The sequence below is a fragment of the Chelonia mydas genome, chromosome 3 (genome assembly GCF_015237465.2).
Source record: "Chelonia mydas isolate rCheMyd1 chromosome 3, rCheMyd1.pri.v2, whole genome shotgun sequence".
Classification (NCBI taxonomy): Eukaryota; Metazoa; Chordata; order Testudines; family Cheloniidae; genus Chelonia; species Chelonia mydas.
The window spans coordinates 160,462,780-160,481,488 of record NC_057851.1 but is presented as its reverse complement, the minus strand read 5'-3'; the positions used below and the strand labels follow the sequence as shown (position 1 = coordinate 160,481,488).

At 39.8% G+C, this 18,709-nt stretch overlaps 1 protein-coding gene across 2 annotated transcripts in view; it reads right to left on the bottom strand.

Annotated features, from left to right (window-relative positions):
• PTPN14 (protein tyrosine phosphatase non-receptor type 14) overlaps window positions 1-18,709 on the bottom strand; it is a 175,141-nt gene that overhangs the window by 89,516 nt on the left and 66,916 nt on the right. For both annotated transcript variants that reach the window (XM_043543657.1, XM_007064750.4), the window contains 2 exons: window positions 15,418-15,742; window positions 7,471-7,640 (listed from right to left, as the gene is read on the bottom strand). In XM_043543657.1, the coding sequence (XP_043399592.1) occupies window positions 7,471-7,640; window positions 15,418-15,591 (344 nt within the window). In that variant the 5' untranslated portion in view covers window positions 15,592-15,742. The remainder of the gene's footprint in view (window positions 1-7,470; window positions 7,641-15,417; window positions 15,743-18,709) is intronic.

The following is an 18,709-nucleotide window of genomic DNA, read 5'->3' as shown; positions in this document are numbered from 1 at the left end:
TCTGTCATGTCTCATGACTTCAGGCAAATGCACTCTTGATTATCCTGAATAAATCCTATGGTACATACCCCATGATTTTCTTGACATACATATGATGTTCTGAATATCTATTTTGGCTAATGGCATTGCTATATTGCTCAAACCCATTACTCCACTTTGAATTCTGAAGCAGACAAAGACTCTCAGCCACAAGGTACAGATGTGACCAAAATTGAAAAGAAAAGCAGTTTATGTACTGTACTACATTAACAGCCAAAATTGTTCCACATCACTGAGCCTGCCACAAAGAGGGACTGACTGGAATAGAAAAATACGTTATCCTTATCAAGGCAAGCAAAAGCACCATTTAAAAACAGTGACTAACGCAAAAACAATCAAATGATATTTGTATTAAAAATTATAAAAACAGTAACCACACTCAGCATTTGAGGATGTTTAACTTATCTAAAAAACACAAAATGAAACAGATTCAAAGTAAACATAAGTTCAAATAGCTGAGATTTTTAAGAGAGGGACTTTTTCTCAATGGAAAAAAAATTGAAAAGGACAGATCAAAAAGAGCCCTGATCAAAACAAACTGATCTTGCCAGCAATTTTCTGTTTTTCCCCCGGAATATATTTATGTTCCACATCTAGTCACAACCCAGATTTTCCCCCAGCCCTATTCTCCAGTGAAGTCAAAAGCATCCGTTCATAACAGTCTGTTGCCATGTTAATGGTAACAGCGGATCATCAATTCCTCACTTTGCATTTGAAGCAAAAGAAAATAGGAGGAGAAGGGCTGTGAAGAAGAAACCTTTGTTTAAAGCATGACCAGTACAGCTGGGAGAAAAAAAAAAAAAAAAAAAGGTGGCAGTGAAACACAGGAAGAAATGGATGTAAACTGAGTTAAAAGAGGGTAGTGCTGGGGCCAGTTTTTCAAAAGGCCTCCAAAAACATGCTTGGCAACCAGAAATGCTCCTTTTACATCTGCAAATACATTCGTTTCCAAATTTGGTCCCTGCATAAAAACTGTACATTGCCTTCCTCAAGGAAAATGCAGAGCTGGGAGTGAGATTCAGATTAGGGGCACAATCCACCATGGTGCTGAGCGACTCCTACAAGATGCAGAGTATTCTGATCTTCCTACACAAATTGGTTAGTCTCTAAGGTGCCACAAGTCCTCCTTTTCTTTTTGCGAATACAGACTAACACGGCTGCTACTCTGAAACCTATACAGACAATAAACCAAATCCTCCAAAGTGCAGCATGCCTCCTGTGAGATGCTGTATGCTTTTGAACCCCACTGACTGCAATTAGAGGAAAGGTGCTCAGCATCTTGCAGGATTTGGCCCCAGAGTCCCAATTCTGCAAAGTGACAAACACGAATACCACTCAAAACAATAAGAAAAGGAGTACTTGTGGCACCTTAGAGACTAACCAATTTATTTGAGCATGAGCTTTCGTGAGCTACGGCTCACTTCAGCTCACGAAAGCTCATGCTCAAATAAATTGGTTAGTCTCTAAGGTGCCACAAGTACTCCTTTTCTTTTTGCGATTACAGACTAACACGGCTGTTACTCTGAAACCACTCAAAACAATGGGTTTAAATTCTACAAGGTACTGAATGCCTCCTGCAACACGGAATTTTTTAAAAAGGCACTGCAAGATGCACACCACCGTGCAAGATCATGCCTGAAGATCTGAATACAATCTTCACACCTCTCCTGAAATTGTCTGCAGTGAGTGGGGACTGACTTACACTTATTCAGAAAACAGTATTACACCCACATGAGAAGCGGCCATGAGAGCATGTGGGGTCTGTTTGCAGAACAACAGTACAATGAAAACAAGTTGGTTTGCTCTAGACATTATACAAAGGCTTATTTTTCAGCACAAATGGTTGGAAGGATGCCTCCTCTGAGTTAGCAGCAAATAAAAGGCAGATTTACAATTTCTAATCTATGCAAATATCTACTCTGCAGGGCATCACAAAGACTGCTTTATATCAGACACCACGCAAATCCAAGGCTCTTTAAATATCCAAAGCAGACACCGCATCTCCACCTGTGATGGCTGGTAACTCGGAGAACAGCTGGACGACTGGAAAAGTTGTTGTTTAACTAGCCTGTAATTGAAATAGTGCCTTCCATGAAAAAAATATTTTGCTAATGTACCAAGACCCCTACTTCCAACTCCATTGCTTCTGCTATAGTTGTCATTAAGGGCAAAGGGCTTGAGAAATCCTAGAAAAAATCTGTGGATAAACCAGGTAGCAAAACTGTGTGAACACTTAAATAATAAAACTGCCACTGATTACGCAGCAAAAAAGAGTCTGCACTTACATTAGACTCCGCTAGGAATTTCTAAACTAGAAAGGAACTTTTACCAAAAATTTCTAGGTGTAGTTTTCTGCCACCGTGGACTTTCTGTTATCTTACTCGCTCATCCAATGTTGAGTTATCATGGTGTGCATTTATAAAGGCAATCATGACCATAGTTCATGGGCTCACTTCACATGATTTAGATGAAGAGTCAATATCATCTTCCCAAATATAGGGCCCTGTTTAGGTGACTAATAAGTTGATCTGTAGTCAGGTTATTAGTAATTCTTCTGTCTAGGCAAGGCAGGGCTTCAGAAGTCTCTACCCCACCCTGCAGATCCCAGTCCTTTTTAACTAATGGACAATTATGTGAAGAGGCATAACAGCCTTCATATATCATATATGTCCTCTGAGCAATTGTTCCGTGACTCCTACCCTCTTCCAGAGGTAAGCTTGTAATTCACCTAATGTGGAATGGATGTGAACAAATACTCGAAGAAGAAAAAACGGTAACTTACTTTCTCGTAACTGTTGTTCTTTGAGATGTGTTGTTCACGTCCATTCCACCACGCACCCTCTTACTCCTCTGTCGGAGTCGCCGGCAAGAAGGAACTGGAGGAGGTCGTGCCGGTGGGGGTATATATATGCGGGGCACAGTGGCGCAACTTGGGGGGCCCGCCGGCAGCCGCTAAGGGGAAAAGTTTCTGACGCTCATGCACGAGGCGCGCGCACACCTAATGTGGAATGGACATGAACTAGCACTCAAAGAAGAACCACACTTACTAATCTTATAGAGCAGGGGCACAGAAAACTTTGCCAGTAAACGAAATGCCTGGAATTCTGCATATTTGTGGACTATGTGTATATTTGTTGACCCTGACCACTTTATATAACAATCCAGTAATATTAATCAAAGTCAGGAATTCCAGGCCCTGCAGTTAGTGGAAAGTCTAGATTTAGAGAAGAGTTTTAAATCACACTCTAAACATGACCAGGCTGAGGCTTAGACATATTTCAAGCAAGAGCAAATTCCTGAAGTAAGGCTCTCTCATTGGCTTCATGAGCAGTAAAATTTTTGGTTTCTTTTTGGTAGTTTTTGCAGCTTTAAACGGAGTGAATGATGTGTTTGATCAGAAGGAGATACTTGAAAAAAAATCAAATTCCAATTCATACAATTTGTAATTAACAGGCCAGATAAAAGGCTGCTGCTAGCATACACTAAGGAGCAGTACTTCCAGGAAGGGGAGCTCTGGAAACTTCATCAGGAGGGCCACAGCTAGCCAATACACCTTCATATATAGAACATGGCCTAGCATTGATCCTATGGAGCAATGACTAGACGTTAAAGCTTCCTCTCCTAGAAATAGGGTAGTTCAATTCCCATCCTGGGGAGCAGCTGCCTCCAGTGGAGCAGTGGTCGTATGATGTTCTCTGTTTGTCTGTGGGTTGCTGTCATTCCTTTTAAGTTTGACTCTTCTCCATAACCATCCTGTTATTCCAGATTTGTCAAAAATTATTAGACTCTTGGCCCAGCTAGTCTTCTCTCAACTGATCTTTGATGCTTCAGACAGATACCCTCCACTGCCCATGGTGGAAGGGGGAATTCTTCCTGATCCCCACAAGTGAGCATCCCATGCCCTGAAAAATGAAATTTCTTGTCCTTATCTGAATTTGCATAGCTAAACATTAGGTACAATAAGATTTTCCAGCTCCTTGATACCTAGGAGTAATTTTGCATTGACATACCACTGTAGAACTATGTAGGGGGTCGTGTTTCCTTTTTTTATTCTAAATTTACTGCCCTTTAATTTCCAGACTCTTTGTTCTCATAACAAGTAACATAACAGAAAGACAGAAGCCACATATTTCCATTGTATCCTCTATAATTTTAATGCCTTTATAATATAATGTACTGTACCAGAGATCCATTAGTGAGTTACTATGTTCACTCTTGCCACTTAATAAGAAAAACTGTCAACCCCAGCTTAAAGAAACACAAAATGTAATTATAGGAATCCACAGCCACTCAAACCTGCAGTACTCGCAAGTACAACAGAGGTTTAAAAGGCCTCAGAATTACCTTCCCAAAAAATTAGTTTACAGCAAGACTGTCAAATGCCTAACACACCTGTGCATGGTAGTAAGGAGGTGTTTCTCTTCTCCCCTGTGAGAGCTACCAGCACTGCAGGTCACAGCATCCAAGGATATGTCTACACAGCAGTAAAACAGTAAAACAGCCACAGCTGGCCTGCGTCTGCTGACTTGGCCTCTCAGGGCTATATAATTGCAGTGTAGATGTTCGGGCTCACATTGGAGCCCCTCCCTGGGCTCAGGGACCCTGTGAGAGGGGAAGGTCACAGAGCCCAGGATCCAACTTGAGCCCGAACATCTACGTTACAATTTTATAGCCATGCAGCCAAAGCCTGAAGCAGCTGACACGGGCCCATCGCAGGTTCTTTACTGCAGTGTAGACATACTGCAGGGGCCACTATTGCCCGTTCCACACAGGTGGGCAGGCAGGGGTGAGGAAAAGACAGTGCCTTAAGTCTGTCCTCCAGTGTGTACACTAAGAGGAATGAGACCCGCTGAAGGGCTGGCATGAATTTCTTCCCCCCTACCCTGAAGCAAGTGGGGAACCAGGGAATAAATTGGGACTGAGTCACAATTCACTCTCTAGGCAGCCCCTTATCCAGGGCAGATTTTATTGTCAGTCTAGTCACCAATTTGGTGGGAAGATCTGTCTGAGGCTAAATATCCAATTGTGAAAGGACAGGGTGGCAAAAGGTGTTCCTTTTAAAACTAGGGCTGTCAAAATTAATCATGATTAATTGCAGTTTTAATCGCACTGTCAATAATAGAATATCATTTATTTAAATATTTTTGGATGTTTTCTGCATTTTCAAATATATTGATTTCAATTATAACACAATTGCATCCGTTATCCGGACATGCATCTGACGAAGGGGGTATTCACCCACGAAAGCTTATGCTCCAATACGTCTGTTCGTCTATAAAGTGCCACAGGACTCTTTGCCACAAAATACAAAGAGTACAGTGCTCACTTTGTGTTATTTTTATTACAAATATTTGCACTGTAATAAAGGTAAACAAAAGAAATAATATTTTTCAATTCACCTCTTTCAAGTACTGTACTGCAATCTCTATCGTGAAAGTCCATTACAGGTAGGACCCCGTAAATGTACACAAACTTGTTCACCTTAGCGATTGGCTGAACAAGAAGTAGGACTGAATGGATCTGTAGGCTCTAAAGCTTTACATTGTTTTATTTTTGAGTGCAGTTACGTAACAAAAAAAAATCTACATTTGTAGATTGCACTTTCACGATAAAGAGATTGCACTACAGTATTTGTACGAGGTGAACTGAAAAAATACTATTTCTTTTGTTTATCTTTATTACAATGCAAATATTTGTAACCAAAAATAATATAGTGAGCACTGTACACTTCGCATTCTGTGTTGTAATTCAAATCAATATATTTGAAAATGTAGAAAAAATCCAAAAATATTTATAATAAATTTAAATTGGCATTCTTTTATTGTTTAACTGTGTGATTAAAAAAAAATCTTGATAGCCATTTTAATCGAGTTAACTCAAGCAATTTAACTCAAAACAAATTAACAGCCCTATTTAAAACTAAAAAACCTCCCAACTTAAATCCACCACTCCCCTGACAAGAAAGAAATCCCCAATTTTAATGTAGAACCTATGTAAAACTCAGTGGTTTATGTGCCCCCTTTACTTACTTGCTCTACAAAAGCCAGCCACTGTTTCCTGAATTTTGTTGTCAAAATGGTGGGAAAGCGACGCATAAACAGTGAATTTACATAAAATAATATTTGAAATTAAAAACAAAAAAACGTTAATTGCAAACCTGTCATGAACTGCAGGAGGAAAAAGGAAATCACAAGAAAAATATGGACAGAAAACAACACTAAGATTTATTTACAGCAGAAGTTATTAGAGAATATAAAGTAGAAACCAAAAATGTAAACAGATGTCAAATGTGTAAGGCTTGTAGAAGAACACAAGCGGCAGACTGAAACTTTATTACTCAAAACACAAGGGAGAGGCAACCCATTCTCTCCTATGCCAGGCATTTAAGTGGTTTCACTGAAGGGGTTATGGGGCTCCTACCATATAATCCATAATTCGGGGTAGGCTCTCCTCAACCAATTCTGCAAGACTCAGCTTGCTCTGAGTCTTAGCCCCTCCCCCCGACGAGGGGGTCAGAGGACGCCAAAGGGTGGGGACTTTGTCCCATAAGGGCCACAAGATCTGTACCTATGCGATGAGCCCAAGGCCCATCAGCAAAATCCCAGGTCTTTTTCCTCTGGGCCCATGCAATACCCTTTTAACTGCACTGGAAGCCAGCAATAAGTTGCTACAAATTAACAACTTAACCAAGTACATCAGTTAGGTTCTAAGCACATTCCTACTTAACCCACTCTGACTCCAAGGTGCTGAAAAGAAGGCAAAAATGCTCCCTGGACTTCTGCCAATTGGACCTGTGCAAGATAAAATTCCTTCATGATCCCCAAACGGGCGACAGGCTCAACCCACAGCATCTGCCAGGTCGGATTCCCATTTCTAGTTCAGGGTGGGTAGGGTGGGACTTCTGGAATGGAGCTGAAAGAGGCTCTGCATGGCCTGTGCTCCATGTTAAATCCCTGGAGCTGGGCTGTGAAGGTCAATCAGTGCCCCTCTCCATCAACCGGTCAATGGATGCCAGAGACTGGATGCCAGAGACTCCAACGGACAGGGAGGAGCTACATGGAGCCCCTCACAGTGAGTGTCTCCCTCCCTTGCTGCTGAGGCTGTCCCTCTTCACTGCTGGCCCCATCAAGTTCCCCCGCCAGTTGAGGCAGGCAGGTAGGATTTCATGTTTTTAATGTGTATTTTATCATCTCGTTTTTGCAGAACACTAGCTGAGATGCAACACACAGAGTAAATCTTTTCAAACGGATATGCCAACTGGTCATTTCTCTCACTGGTTTTACTTGGAACTGGACAGGAAGGGAACAAAATAGATGACACTCAAAAATCTTAAAAATCAAAACAAACAAACAAAAAAGAGTAATTGTCCGTTCATACACAGCTATGCCACAGATTTACTATCAACAGGGTGACCAGAAGGAATTCACATACCTTGTGACCTCCTGCTGCAGTCGGGACACACTGGGCACATAGAACATTACCCCAAAGAAAAGCAAAGGCTCATTGGCAAATTTGTCCAGCTGTTTCTTCAGAGGTTTTTCCAGTTCTACCCATCGTGCTTGCTGGCTCTTGCTGAGAAACCAAAGGCCAAAGTAGTGTGTCTAGATAAAGAAGTCAAATAGAGACAGTTTATTTTCAACACCACACGCACAACTGAGGTCATAAATGCAAATAAAAATGGAAGGCAATAGTGTGTCAATTTTCCCAATGCAGATGCAAGGCCAAAGTTGTCTTTTGCTTTCATTTTTACTTCTTGGGACTAATTTAAAGATGATGTCAAATAATTTTTGAAATACAGTATACATCACAATACGGGATCTGTGCTTTTCACTACTATCTATACAGGGTTGCACATTAACGGTATGTCTACTCGGCAATTAAACACCCACAGCTAACCTGTGTCAGCTGACTCAGGCTCACAGGGCTCGGGCTGCAGGGCTGTAAAACTGCAGTGTGGACATGCATCTGTTGCAGAGAAAGTAGGAGCCAACTGCTAAGCTGAAAAATACCTCTTCTGTAGGAAGGTTTTAAGAGGGGTATGGTGGTAGTCCCCCCCCCACCCCCCATCTAGCACCATGAGATACAAAGAATCTACACATGGAACTTTAGGATTAAAGTAAAAGATTTTATACACATTCAGCCTTTTTTCATGAAGTTTTGAAAGGTCTTGAATTCTTTCTATATCAATATGAAAACACATTATAACAGCTCAATTTTTTTCCCCAAAACAAATGTTTTCTGGCCAGCTCTAGTACTAATAAGCCCTTAAAGTGTGATGTTAGCACGTGTTAGAAATCGATGTTTCTGCATGTATATCTACTGTCCAAGAAAAACGTGTACACTCCAAGAAATTCCAGGTCATGTACATAAGGCTGGGGCCGTGTGGAACATAAGGCAATTTTTAGAAAACTCTGGAAGAAAACTGTACCAACTTTTTTTTCCTACAGCTCTTCGTATGTGTGTGAAAGGTGCCAGACTGAATTCTAGCAAGATGCTCTCTTTCTATCCACAAAATGGGTCCACCATGGGTAGTGCCATCGCAAACTTCCCCTCACAGTACCTCTTCGAAGCACAGTTCATCGCAAGTGCTGCTTCAGTCACTGGCCTCTTTGCTGAAATAGTCCTACAGTGTTGCAATTTCTGCTAGTTGTGGCAGTGGGTTTTTTTTATGCAGATACTTGTCCAGTGAAAACTGGCGATCTGTGTGAAATGAGCTATTCATCTTCATCCAAAGAGCCATCAGATGGTACCAACTTTTGGGAATGATATATCTGGGCTGGTTCGGAATCATTTGCCGAGAGATGAAAGGCACTCTATTCCATGGCTAATACCCAGAGGCAGAGTCTCCACATTTGTGAATTACTTACCTTGCTATACAGGAGGTCAGTAATCTTCAGGTTGTTTAACTCCTTTAGCATTATAAAATATTTGAAAGTGTCAAGAATTAATGCCCCAGTGAACTTTCTTTTCTTTTAAGTCAGGTAGCTGAGATTCAGCTATCTGGTTCAGCTTTTTTATGAGTCATTTATCACGTACACAGAAAAGTACTCTGTGCACTCACAAGTGTATCCAGCCTTTAAGTTTGTGACTTTAAGTTTGTGACTTACTTCTCCTCCCTTAAAGCATTTAGCATATCACTTCTTCTACATTCCATAAATGCCCACTGTACTTTCCACTTTTTCTTCCACAGGCCATCATTCAATTATCTGAGATGCATACTGCCCTTGGACAGCCTGTTACATCTACCAGAACATGCCAGAAACTTAGGGCATGGCTACACTTGCAGGTATAGAGCGCTTTGAGTTAAACCAGCCTTCGGAGAGCGCAGTAGGGAAAGCACTGTAGTCTGTCCACACTGACAGCTTCAAGCGCACTGGCATGGCCACATTTGTGGCACTTGCAGTGGCACTGGGAGCGGTGCATTCTTGGCAGCTATCCCAGCATGCAAGTGACTGCAACGTTCTTTTCAAATGGGGGGGAGTGAGGGGGAAGTGTGACAGAGAGTGTGTTGTGTGTATGTGGGGGGAGAGAGCGCGCGTTTTTGGGGGGCTGAGAGCATGTCAGCATGCTGTCTTGTAAATTCAGACAGCAGCAGACACCCCCCCCCCCCCACACACACAGCATTCCACACTAGTGGTTGCTTCGTCTCGGAGCAGATAAGCAGCTGGCTGTCAGAAACGGAGCTTTCAAAAAGCATATCCACATTCCTGCAGCAATTCCAAAACAATGACAAGAGTGGACGCTTGACTTAAGGAGATTATGGGACGTTTCCGGAGGCTGATCAGAGCGCAGTAATGCAACACCTTGTCCACACTGACGCCCATGCATTTCAGCCAAGACATGTCAAGCGTTAATCTTCTCGCTGAGGTGGAGTACCAGGAGCGCTCTAGCCATGGAGTCAGAGCGCTCTATGTGCCTTGTCAGTGTGGACGGGTAGTGAGCTAGGGCGCCCGGGGTTGCTTTAATGCGCTCTAACTCACAAGTACAGCCAAGCCATTAGAAGTCAGAGGTGAATTCACGTCATTTTCCTTGGAAAGTTTAAAGTAGTTCAAAATGTTTGATTTTATTTTCCCTTAGTTTTTATTCCCAGGGTAAAATGACTTCTGCTGTTCAAAGCCTCTTATTCACAGTATTTATATTATTTCCCTCGCCTCTGAATAACAGATGTAAACTTTAGACTACAAATAATCTTGGTTATTTGGGTGATTTTTAAGATCGCTGACACTGGAAACTTCAATCCAAGATGACACGGATTACTGTAAGCCCTTTTAATACCTTGAAAGTTCAGTACAGTATTTTCAGTACTTGTGTCATTTCACGTTGAAAGTGAACTAGTTAGTTTCAAGAGTTCATGTATTAAAGGATTTCTTCTGAAAGGTGGTAAAATTACTATACTTTTTTCTACTCCTACACATTCCTTTTCCTTGCAATCTCTCCTCTCCTCCCACCTACAACTAAATCTAATCTAATATAGCAATGAATTAGTAAGGAAGGAACATTCATTTGATGATGATTACATATATGGAAAGATTATGTAGCAGGAAATTAGTTTTAACTGTGTGTTTATTATTTTTTTAAGTTTATACTTTGGGATGCATTATTGCTTCTTAATGTTTTATTCCGCCTATTCCTTTAAAATCTTGATGGAAATTCTACATTGATTTTAAACAAAACAGGGACAGTTTGCCTCACCGTACCAAACAACTGCGAAGAGTAGGGCAGAAGTCACAATTTTCAAACAGCCTTGCCTATAATATGCTTCGTATTATACATTTTTATTTAAATATACTTTTTCATCAGAATTTGAGGAGGTTGGAATTTTTCTTTAAATAAAATGTTGTAAAAAGTTCCAACATTTTCAACATTATTTCCATTTTACAGGGTTTAATATACTTTTTAATATATTTCATATATTTTTATTGAAATTTTTATCAAAGACTTTATTGAAATGTTTAGTTTTACTTTAAACTGGGTACCAGTATAACCCTTCCTTCTACTGTTCTACTAATGTACCTCAACCCTGATGTGGAGGGACCCCAACTATAGGGATGAAAGGGCAGAACATTTCAATATCTGTTCAGTCATTGGCCTCTTAGAATCATAGGGTTAGAAGAGACCGCAAGGGTCATCTAGTCTAACCCCCTACCAAGATGCAGGATTTGTTGTGTCTAAACCATCCAGGACAGATAACTATCTGGCCTCCTTTGTGAAAACCTCCAGTGAAGGAGCTTCCACAACTTCCCTAGGCAGTCTATTCCATTGTCCTACTGTTCTTTCAGTTGGAAAGTTTTCACTGAGGACATGTCTACCCAGGGACACATACCAAAGGTGAGCCAAATTAACTGAAGGTGTGAAGTTAAAGTGCATTAATGCACTTTACATGGTGGGTTCAGAGATATAATAATCAATTCATTAAAAATTATCAATGAGACCTTTATTTACACAAAACTTTGTTGTAAAGGCTTAAAAATCCCACAACTTTCAGTTTAATAAATTTTTGCTATACAGTAGTACATCAGAGTTACAAACACCTTGGGAATGAATGGAGGTTGTTTGTAACTCTGAAACGTTCATAACTGAACAAAACCTTATGGTTGTTCTTTCAAAAGTTTACAACCGAACAATGATTTAATATAGCTTTGAAGCTTTACTGTGCAGAAGGAAAATGCTACTTTCCCTTTATTGTTTTAATAGTTTACATTTAACATGGTACTGTACTGTATTTGCTTTTTTTCCCCCCCCCTGTGTCTGTGGCTGCCTGATTGCGTACTTCCGGTTCCAAATACTTCCGTGGTTGACTGGTCGGTTCGTAACTCTGAGCTTCTACTGCATCCTGCAGTCTATAATAGAGACGTCCCTACTCATTTGTCAGACAGCATGGTGGGATGCCTGGAGGAGGAAGGCTAATAACACTTGTTGAAGTAATTAACTTAAATCAAAGGAATCTAGTGACTCAATACCTATTGGTATATTCAGCTATAATGCCAAGTATAAACTGAACTCTAAACAAGAGGAAGAGTCCTTGCTGCTTTAGCCATAAAGCACCAGCATACCTCTAATAGAAGAGTTCCCCCTAATCCCATCCTGGGATATCAGTTCAATACTGATTTAGAGGGGAGATCACCACTTACTGCAGCTGCTTGTTCTTGGAAGTTCTCCCATTCATGTACTGATTGGGTATAATCCTGTTTAGTTTGAGACGGAGACAAGTCAGACACATTTGAGGCAGTAGGACTGCAGGATGCAGGACTTCCTGTTATATCGGGCCAGTCTGTGGACAGGAGTTCTTCCAAGAAAAGCCCAGAGTGCTGTAGTAAGAGGTGCTGATGATTCAGTAAGTAGCACTCTTCCCTCTGCCTCAGTACTGAGCCAGTGATCCATGTGAAGTTCTGTGGCACCATATGGTGCTAGAGGTGCCATTTTTCTTACTTAAAAAGGTAGGGGTACTCCCAACCCCATTATGCCTGGCTACTGAGAGTAGCATAATATCAAGGTAAAGTTTGCTGTGCATGCTTAATATCAACCAACTAATCTATTAAATCAGTTAAAAAGTGCATTATTGATTTACATATCCTTAACCAAAATAAAAAAGAAACAGTTTCATAGCCAGCTAACAGCAAAATTCTTCTGTAATACTTAATACAGATACTCCTCTCCAATAAAAAAACTGGTGTAAGTCCTATTGTACTAAATTCCTTTCCTGATCTCTCTCTCTCTCTCTCTCTCTCTGAGTGTGAGAGAATATAATGCTAAAAGTACAAAAAAAAATTAAGGCCTACAAGGGCTTACATAAAACTTCATCTTATTGCAACTGATAACTGTCAACAACTCAAAATAAATCAGGTCTTCAAGCTGATGCTTACTAGAAAGGATTCAAGTTGATTTTACAGTAGTTACATGGCTATATTTTCAGCTGACCTATGCTTGACCCCTGACTCAGTCAGGGAAAGAACTGCATTCCCTGGAGATCAAATAAAAATATGCATAACCCATTAAATACTGTTTTTCAGTCATGTGTGGTACAGTGATTGATAGCTCTTCCACAACAATACACATAGTCAACTCAAGCAAATTGAGTTTTGTTTTTGACAAAATATTTTCCTTCCAAGTCAGCCTGACTGAAAGGTGTGTTTATTTCTGATCCTGAAGGTACAATTTACAACACATATATAACAGGAGAACTAGTACAAGTATATCAAATTAAAAACACAATTACTGTTTATTTTTAATAGAGTCTTTCATACAATTAACATCACGAGACACCCCAAGGTCTAAAATACTGATTTTTAGATAGACACACAAAAATATATAATTTTACAAAAAAGAGATTAAAGAAGGATTACAAAAACTATCTAGATAAAGGCAAGGTGAGGGTAGGACTCAAGGTTAGTGAGAGAGAAGAGAGGCAATTTTCAGGGAGGAGACATTGTGCAGAGTTGGTTGTGGCGTAACTCACCACCTCAACAAGGGGCATGGCTCCCAGCGCTGGTGCACTGTTTACTCTGGCACTTTAGAGCGCTGCAGCTTGCTGCGCTCAGGGGGATGTTTTTTCACACCCCTGAGCGAGAAAGTTGCAGCACTGTTAATTGCCAGTGTAGACAAGCCCTTAGTTCTGCACCTGTAAAATGGGGATAATAGCACTTCTCTACCTCACAGAGGCATTGTGAGGAAAAATACGTTAAAAATTGTGACATGCTCAGATACTACAAGGGCCATATAAGTACCTAAGATAGAGATCAAGGGAGTAGCATCTGTTTACAGCTCATCTGAATTTTGCCCGACATGCCTTCAGAGAATAGGTTGTGCCAGGATGGAAACCAAAGACATAACATAGGTTCACGAAGAACTGGTGCCACCTGCCAGCTATGCAGGACTTGGGGAAATATGGATTGTAAATTAAAGACCCAGGGCTAATCAGCAAGTTTTGGCAACAGAAACCTGGAGATAAATGTGAACAGGAAGGTGCACACTTCATAGCGGCAGTCCAAACCCAATGGGCCAATCCCTGCCTTGACTTACATCCTGTGAAGCCCTGTTGACCATGGTGGGCCTGCACAGGATATAAGTCAGCACAGAATTTGGCCCAGAGTACCTAAACTTTTTTTTATTTTTTTTTAAAGTATCTTTCTTACAAAATCAATTCTAAAAATAGCCATTTACTCCTATGGCACAAAGTAGAAAATAAAAGAAGGACGAGATATAAGATGGGAAGGCTCAGCCTCTCAACAAATTTTGAGAATAACTATAAAACATAAAAAGCCGCCAAAAGAAGGTCTTCACATATCCACAGGATTTCACTACATACACTACTCAACTTCTATGTAAATTTTAATAAATAAGTAAGTTGCTCTTACCAAAGCCTATTTTCATATTAAAATAGTGTTCTATGCTGCCCAAATTCAAAAGACAATGGACCTGATTCCCACCATTGTAAATTAGAGAGTGGAGTCACTGAAATCAATGATGTCACATCAAAATAAAACCAACGTAACCAGGGCCAAAGATATTGCCTAATGCAGGAAGATGTGTCTTAAGGAACAGTCAGCCATTACACAGCTATCACGTATAGCTTTAGTTAAGGTGTAGGTCAAGTTCTTCTAACTTTTTCTTTTTACCCACTCAACTTTCTCAATCATGTTTCTTTTGGACTGAAACTTCCCACAAAACATGGGTTCCAAACAGAGACGTCACTATGCTAAACTGATGGAATGATCTGATCATCATGTATTTTAATAATATTTTTTTTAAAAATACATTCAAATACTGCAACTATATATACATATTGTCTACACAATAGGGCTGCTACCAAGAAATAAATTCAATTATACATATAAAGAATGAAAAAGAAACAAATCCTGAAGTCTATCTCCAGCTTGTCTTACTAAGGACTATGTAAAAACCTTAGGATTTGGCCCAAAATTTGCACAGATAAATAACTATATTTTGGTACTTTGGTCCTTAACAACTAGTCCTTTTTCCAACAACAAAGTAAAAGAACATTAGTCTACTGACTCTGCCACAAGTAGGAGTTTTAACATTTTTGATGTGATGCCCAAACGTGGAAATTATCAGCTACCCACTCAAAGGTAAAGTAATATACATTTATTTTCATAAGCAAAGAAGAAAGCTCTCTTTCAGATCATGTAGATTTCTTCCCAGCAAGGATGAACATTAATCACAGTACAAACTATAGGCAGTGTGCTGTCATCAGTTTTCATTAAACCAGAATATGTTTGCCAAAGTTCCGTTTACTGATAAGATCAGGCCAACACGAAGAATAACATGATTCTAATAAACAGATTCTACATGACAAAATTGCTTGAGCTAAAAATATGTTAAATTACAACTGACAGATGGCCTTTCCTGGGTCACACTTACTTCACGTAATTCCAGCCTCTGGGCCACCGCCTCCAGACACTCCTGTCCTGTGCTCTCCACTGAGAGTGTGCACTCGATCACATTGTTGTCCAGCAGACGGATTTGTGTCACAAAGCAGTTCTTGCTCAGGACATTATAGCGCCTGGTCCGTCGCAATTTCAGCCCGAAAGGCATGGTTGTTGGGCTGGAAGGCTGCCCCTTCCTGTCACACTTTGGATATCCTCAGCACGTTTTTTGGTTTCTCTTGAATGCCACTCCACTAGTTACTACTCTCCTCCAGGACTGGAAATAGTTGTCCATGCCCAGGGCCAACTCCAAGGGATCCCTGTAAAGAAACATGAAACAAACAACAAATATGAAGCATAGTTAACAATATGGATTAGGATAAGATGTTACTAAAGATCAGTGGAAATGAATGAATCTTAACGGGTTTGAACTCAAAGAAAGACTTACACTTGACAAGTAAAATAGATTCCAAAGCACTTTCTACAGCTCCCCAAAAACAAACAAAATCTTTTAAAACTATATTCCGGCACTGAATTTTAAATGCAACTTTAATGTCAGACTATGTTTGAGGAGCTCCAGAAGCAGCTGCTGTATAGGTAGGGTTGGAAGAATTACATTTTATCAGAAATTGTCGGTAAATATTGATTTCCCCATGCATACGCACACTAACTATATATTTTTTTTCCATCAATAATAATCAAAATTTACAGATAGACAAATTAAGACAAACACAGCTTGAGAACAGAATAAGACATCGAGAACATGCTTCAGAGTTTGATTTAAGAATATTTACTTTCTATATTTTGACATGTGATTTGACAGTTTGTGTTTTAATGATTATAAAACTTTAACTTTTTGGAATCTCAATGTCTGCTGTCATTAAATGATTTGTCTGGACATTCCCAGTGTCTGACGTCTCCTCTCCACTAATTTCCCACAACTGTGAACATTTAAATAGATACAAATTGAAACAATGCTTAAAAATAAACATTGATAAACATTTTTTTTTTAAATTTAACTCTGTCAAGCCCCATTGACACCATTAACCTCCCACCATTAACCTCCACTAAAGGACCTATAACCTAGCCTTGTTCTAAACCTTTGGTGCCCCCAGGCCAGCCCTGAACACTGGCTTGAAGTGCTATGTATTCAAAAGAGGCCTGATTTTCAGAGATGCCGAAGTCAGCAGGAGCTGCCGGTGTTCAGCACCACTGAAAATCTTGCCCAAAATGGCTAGAATACATGTGAAAGGGAAGAAGTGTCAGAAACATTAGAGAGAAACCTCCTGTGGGGCAATTCCTGCCATTCGACTCATTTCAGCTCCATAATACTTACATGTCCCACTCTGAGCTAGGATAAATAACGACAGTCGCAGCTGACAAAGAAGGTAAAGCGAAATGGGAGGAGGAGAGCATGTAGTTTAGATACTATTTTTAATTAAAACTATTCTTAACAGTCATACACATCCCTGACAAGATTTGTCTTTTGGGCTAAAACAGAATGGACTTAGAAAAGGGGACGCAGACTTCTCAAAAAATATAATGAAGTGATTATTTAATTTTGAGGGCTAGAGCTTATTTCCGTTTTAGCTAAAGTCAATTAGGAAGTGGTTTAAGATAAAGCAAAAGAAGCCTCTCAAACCAAAATAAGGGGTTTGCTCTGGTATTACCAAACTAGTTTAAACCCAGTTTAATTTAAAAAGGTGCAACTTTCTCCTGGGCCTAAATACAAAAACGGAAAAGGCTTGGTAGCAAAATCCCCCCAGATTCCTTTTTGGTGAGTGTGTTTTGGGGTACTGCCCTTACGACTAAAAAGGTCATTTGCTTTTAACAAGTATTGTAGAAAGATGAATAGTGAATAAGAAGAAGAAGCTGTCATTTTCGTTCTGCTGAAGAGAAGTAACAAAGTGCTTCCACCAAATTATGCATAATTTAGCTAAATGTAGTGAAATTTTAAACTGATAGTACTTTGCCCACATGTAACATTTGACATGAAACTGCAGCCATCAGTTATTTTCAGTTTTTACTAAGTTGCTATGGTAATTATTAGAAAGGACATAAGCGATAACCACTGCACAGCAATGCAACCACCATACAGTTGGTTAAAGTTATTTTTCAAAACACTTTATATCTTGACATTTACTAGCAGTTAAAACTAGCTGCTGTTGTTGAGCTTTCATAATTGCCCAGGCAGTATGATAACTTTACCATGAAACACACAGAACTTCGAGATGCCTACTGATGTATACTGTAAGTAACCATCTTACACTGGCATCTGTAGGTATCCCATCTCTAACGTCGGAGCGCGCGCGCACACACACACACACACACACGTGTGTGCATTATATTCACATTACTGTGTATTAGTGTATTTATATGCCCTCACATCATCAGAACTTCTGAACACTTTAAACAGAAAATTTATCCTCATACTGCTCTCCTGCCTCATAAGGGTGTTATCATCTACAAATGAGCTGTAGCTCACAAAAGCTTATGCTCAAATAAATTGGTTAGTCTCTAAGGTGCCACAAGTACTCCTTTTCTTTTTGCGAATACAGACTAACACGGCTGCTACTCTGAAACCTGTCGTTTTACAGATGGGGAACCGAGACAAAGAGATTTAAATGACTTGCCCAAGACCATTTAGGAACTCTGTAGAAGATCCAAGATTTGAATCTGTATCTGGAGTTCAGTCCAATGCCTTAACACTCAAATCTTGTGACCTGAGAGTTATTTTTAATATACCCAAAATAATAGTTTGAAGCTAAAAATTAGAAAGAAAAAAAAAGAAATCACAGACAACTTAGGCAGGATAGACCCATGTCTTATCAAATATTTTTGTTAGAACTCTGATTTTGTTCTCATTAGTCAATCCAACTTTAGAGAGCCCTTATCCTGAAGTCAGTATGTTCATTTAGTAAAGCATTTTTTTTAAAATACGCCTTAGCTACACAAGGAAATTTACTGAAATAGCTATGGTAGAATAAACTAATCCAAAATAGCTCCCCATGCGGATACACTCTTCTGGAATAAAAATGACTTTTATTCTGGAATAGTTCCACCCGCAAAGCAGAGTCGGTATTCCAGAATAAAAGTGACTTTTATTCCTGAAGAAAGTGTCCACCTGGGGAGCTATTCGGGAATAGCTTATTTCACAATAGTTATTCCAGTCAATCTCCCTGTGCAGACAATCTTCACTTTATTATTATTATTATGATTATTATTATTAAGCAGCCACAAAGAGGAAGAACAAAAATTCAATTTTAATATGTTAATAGGTACTCATA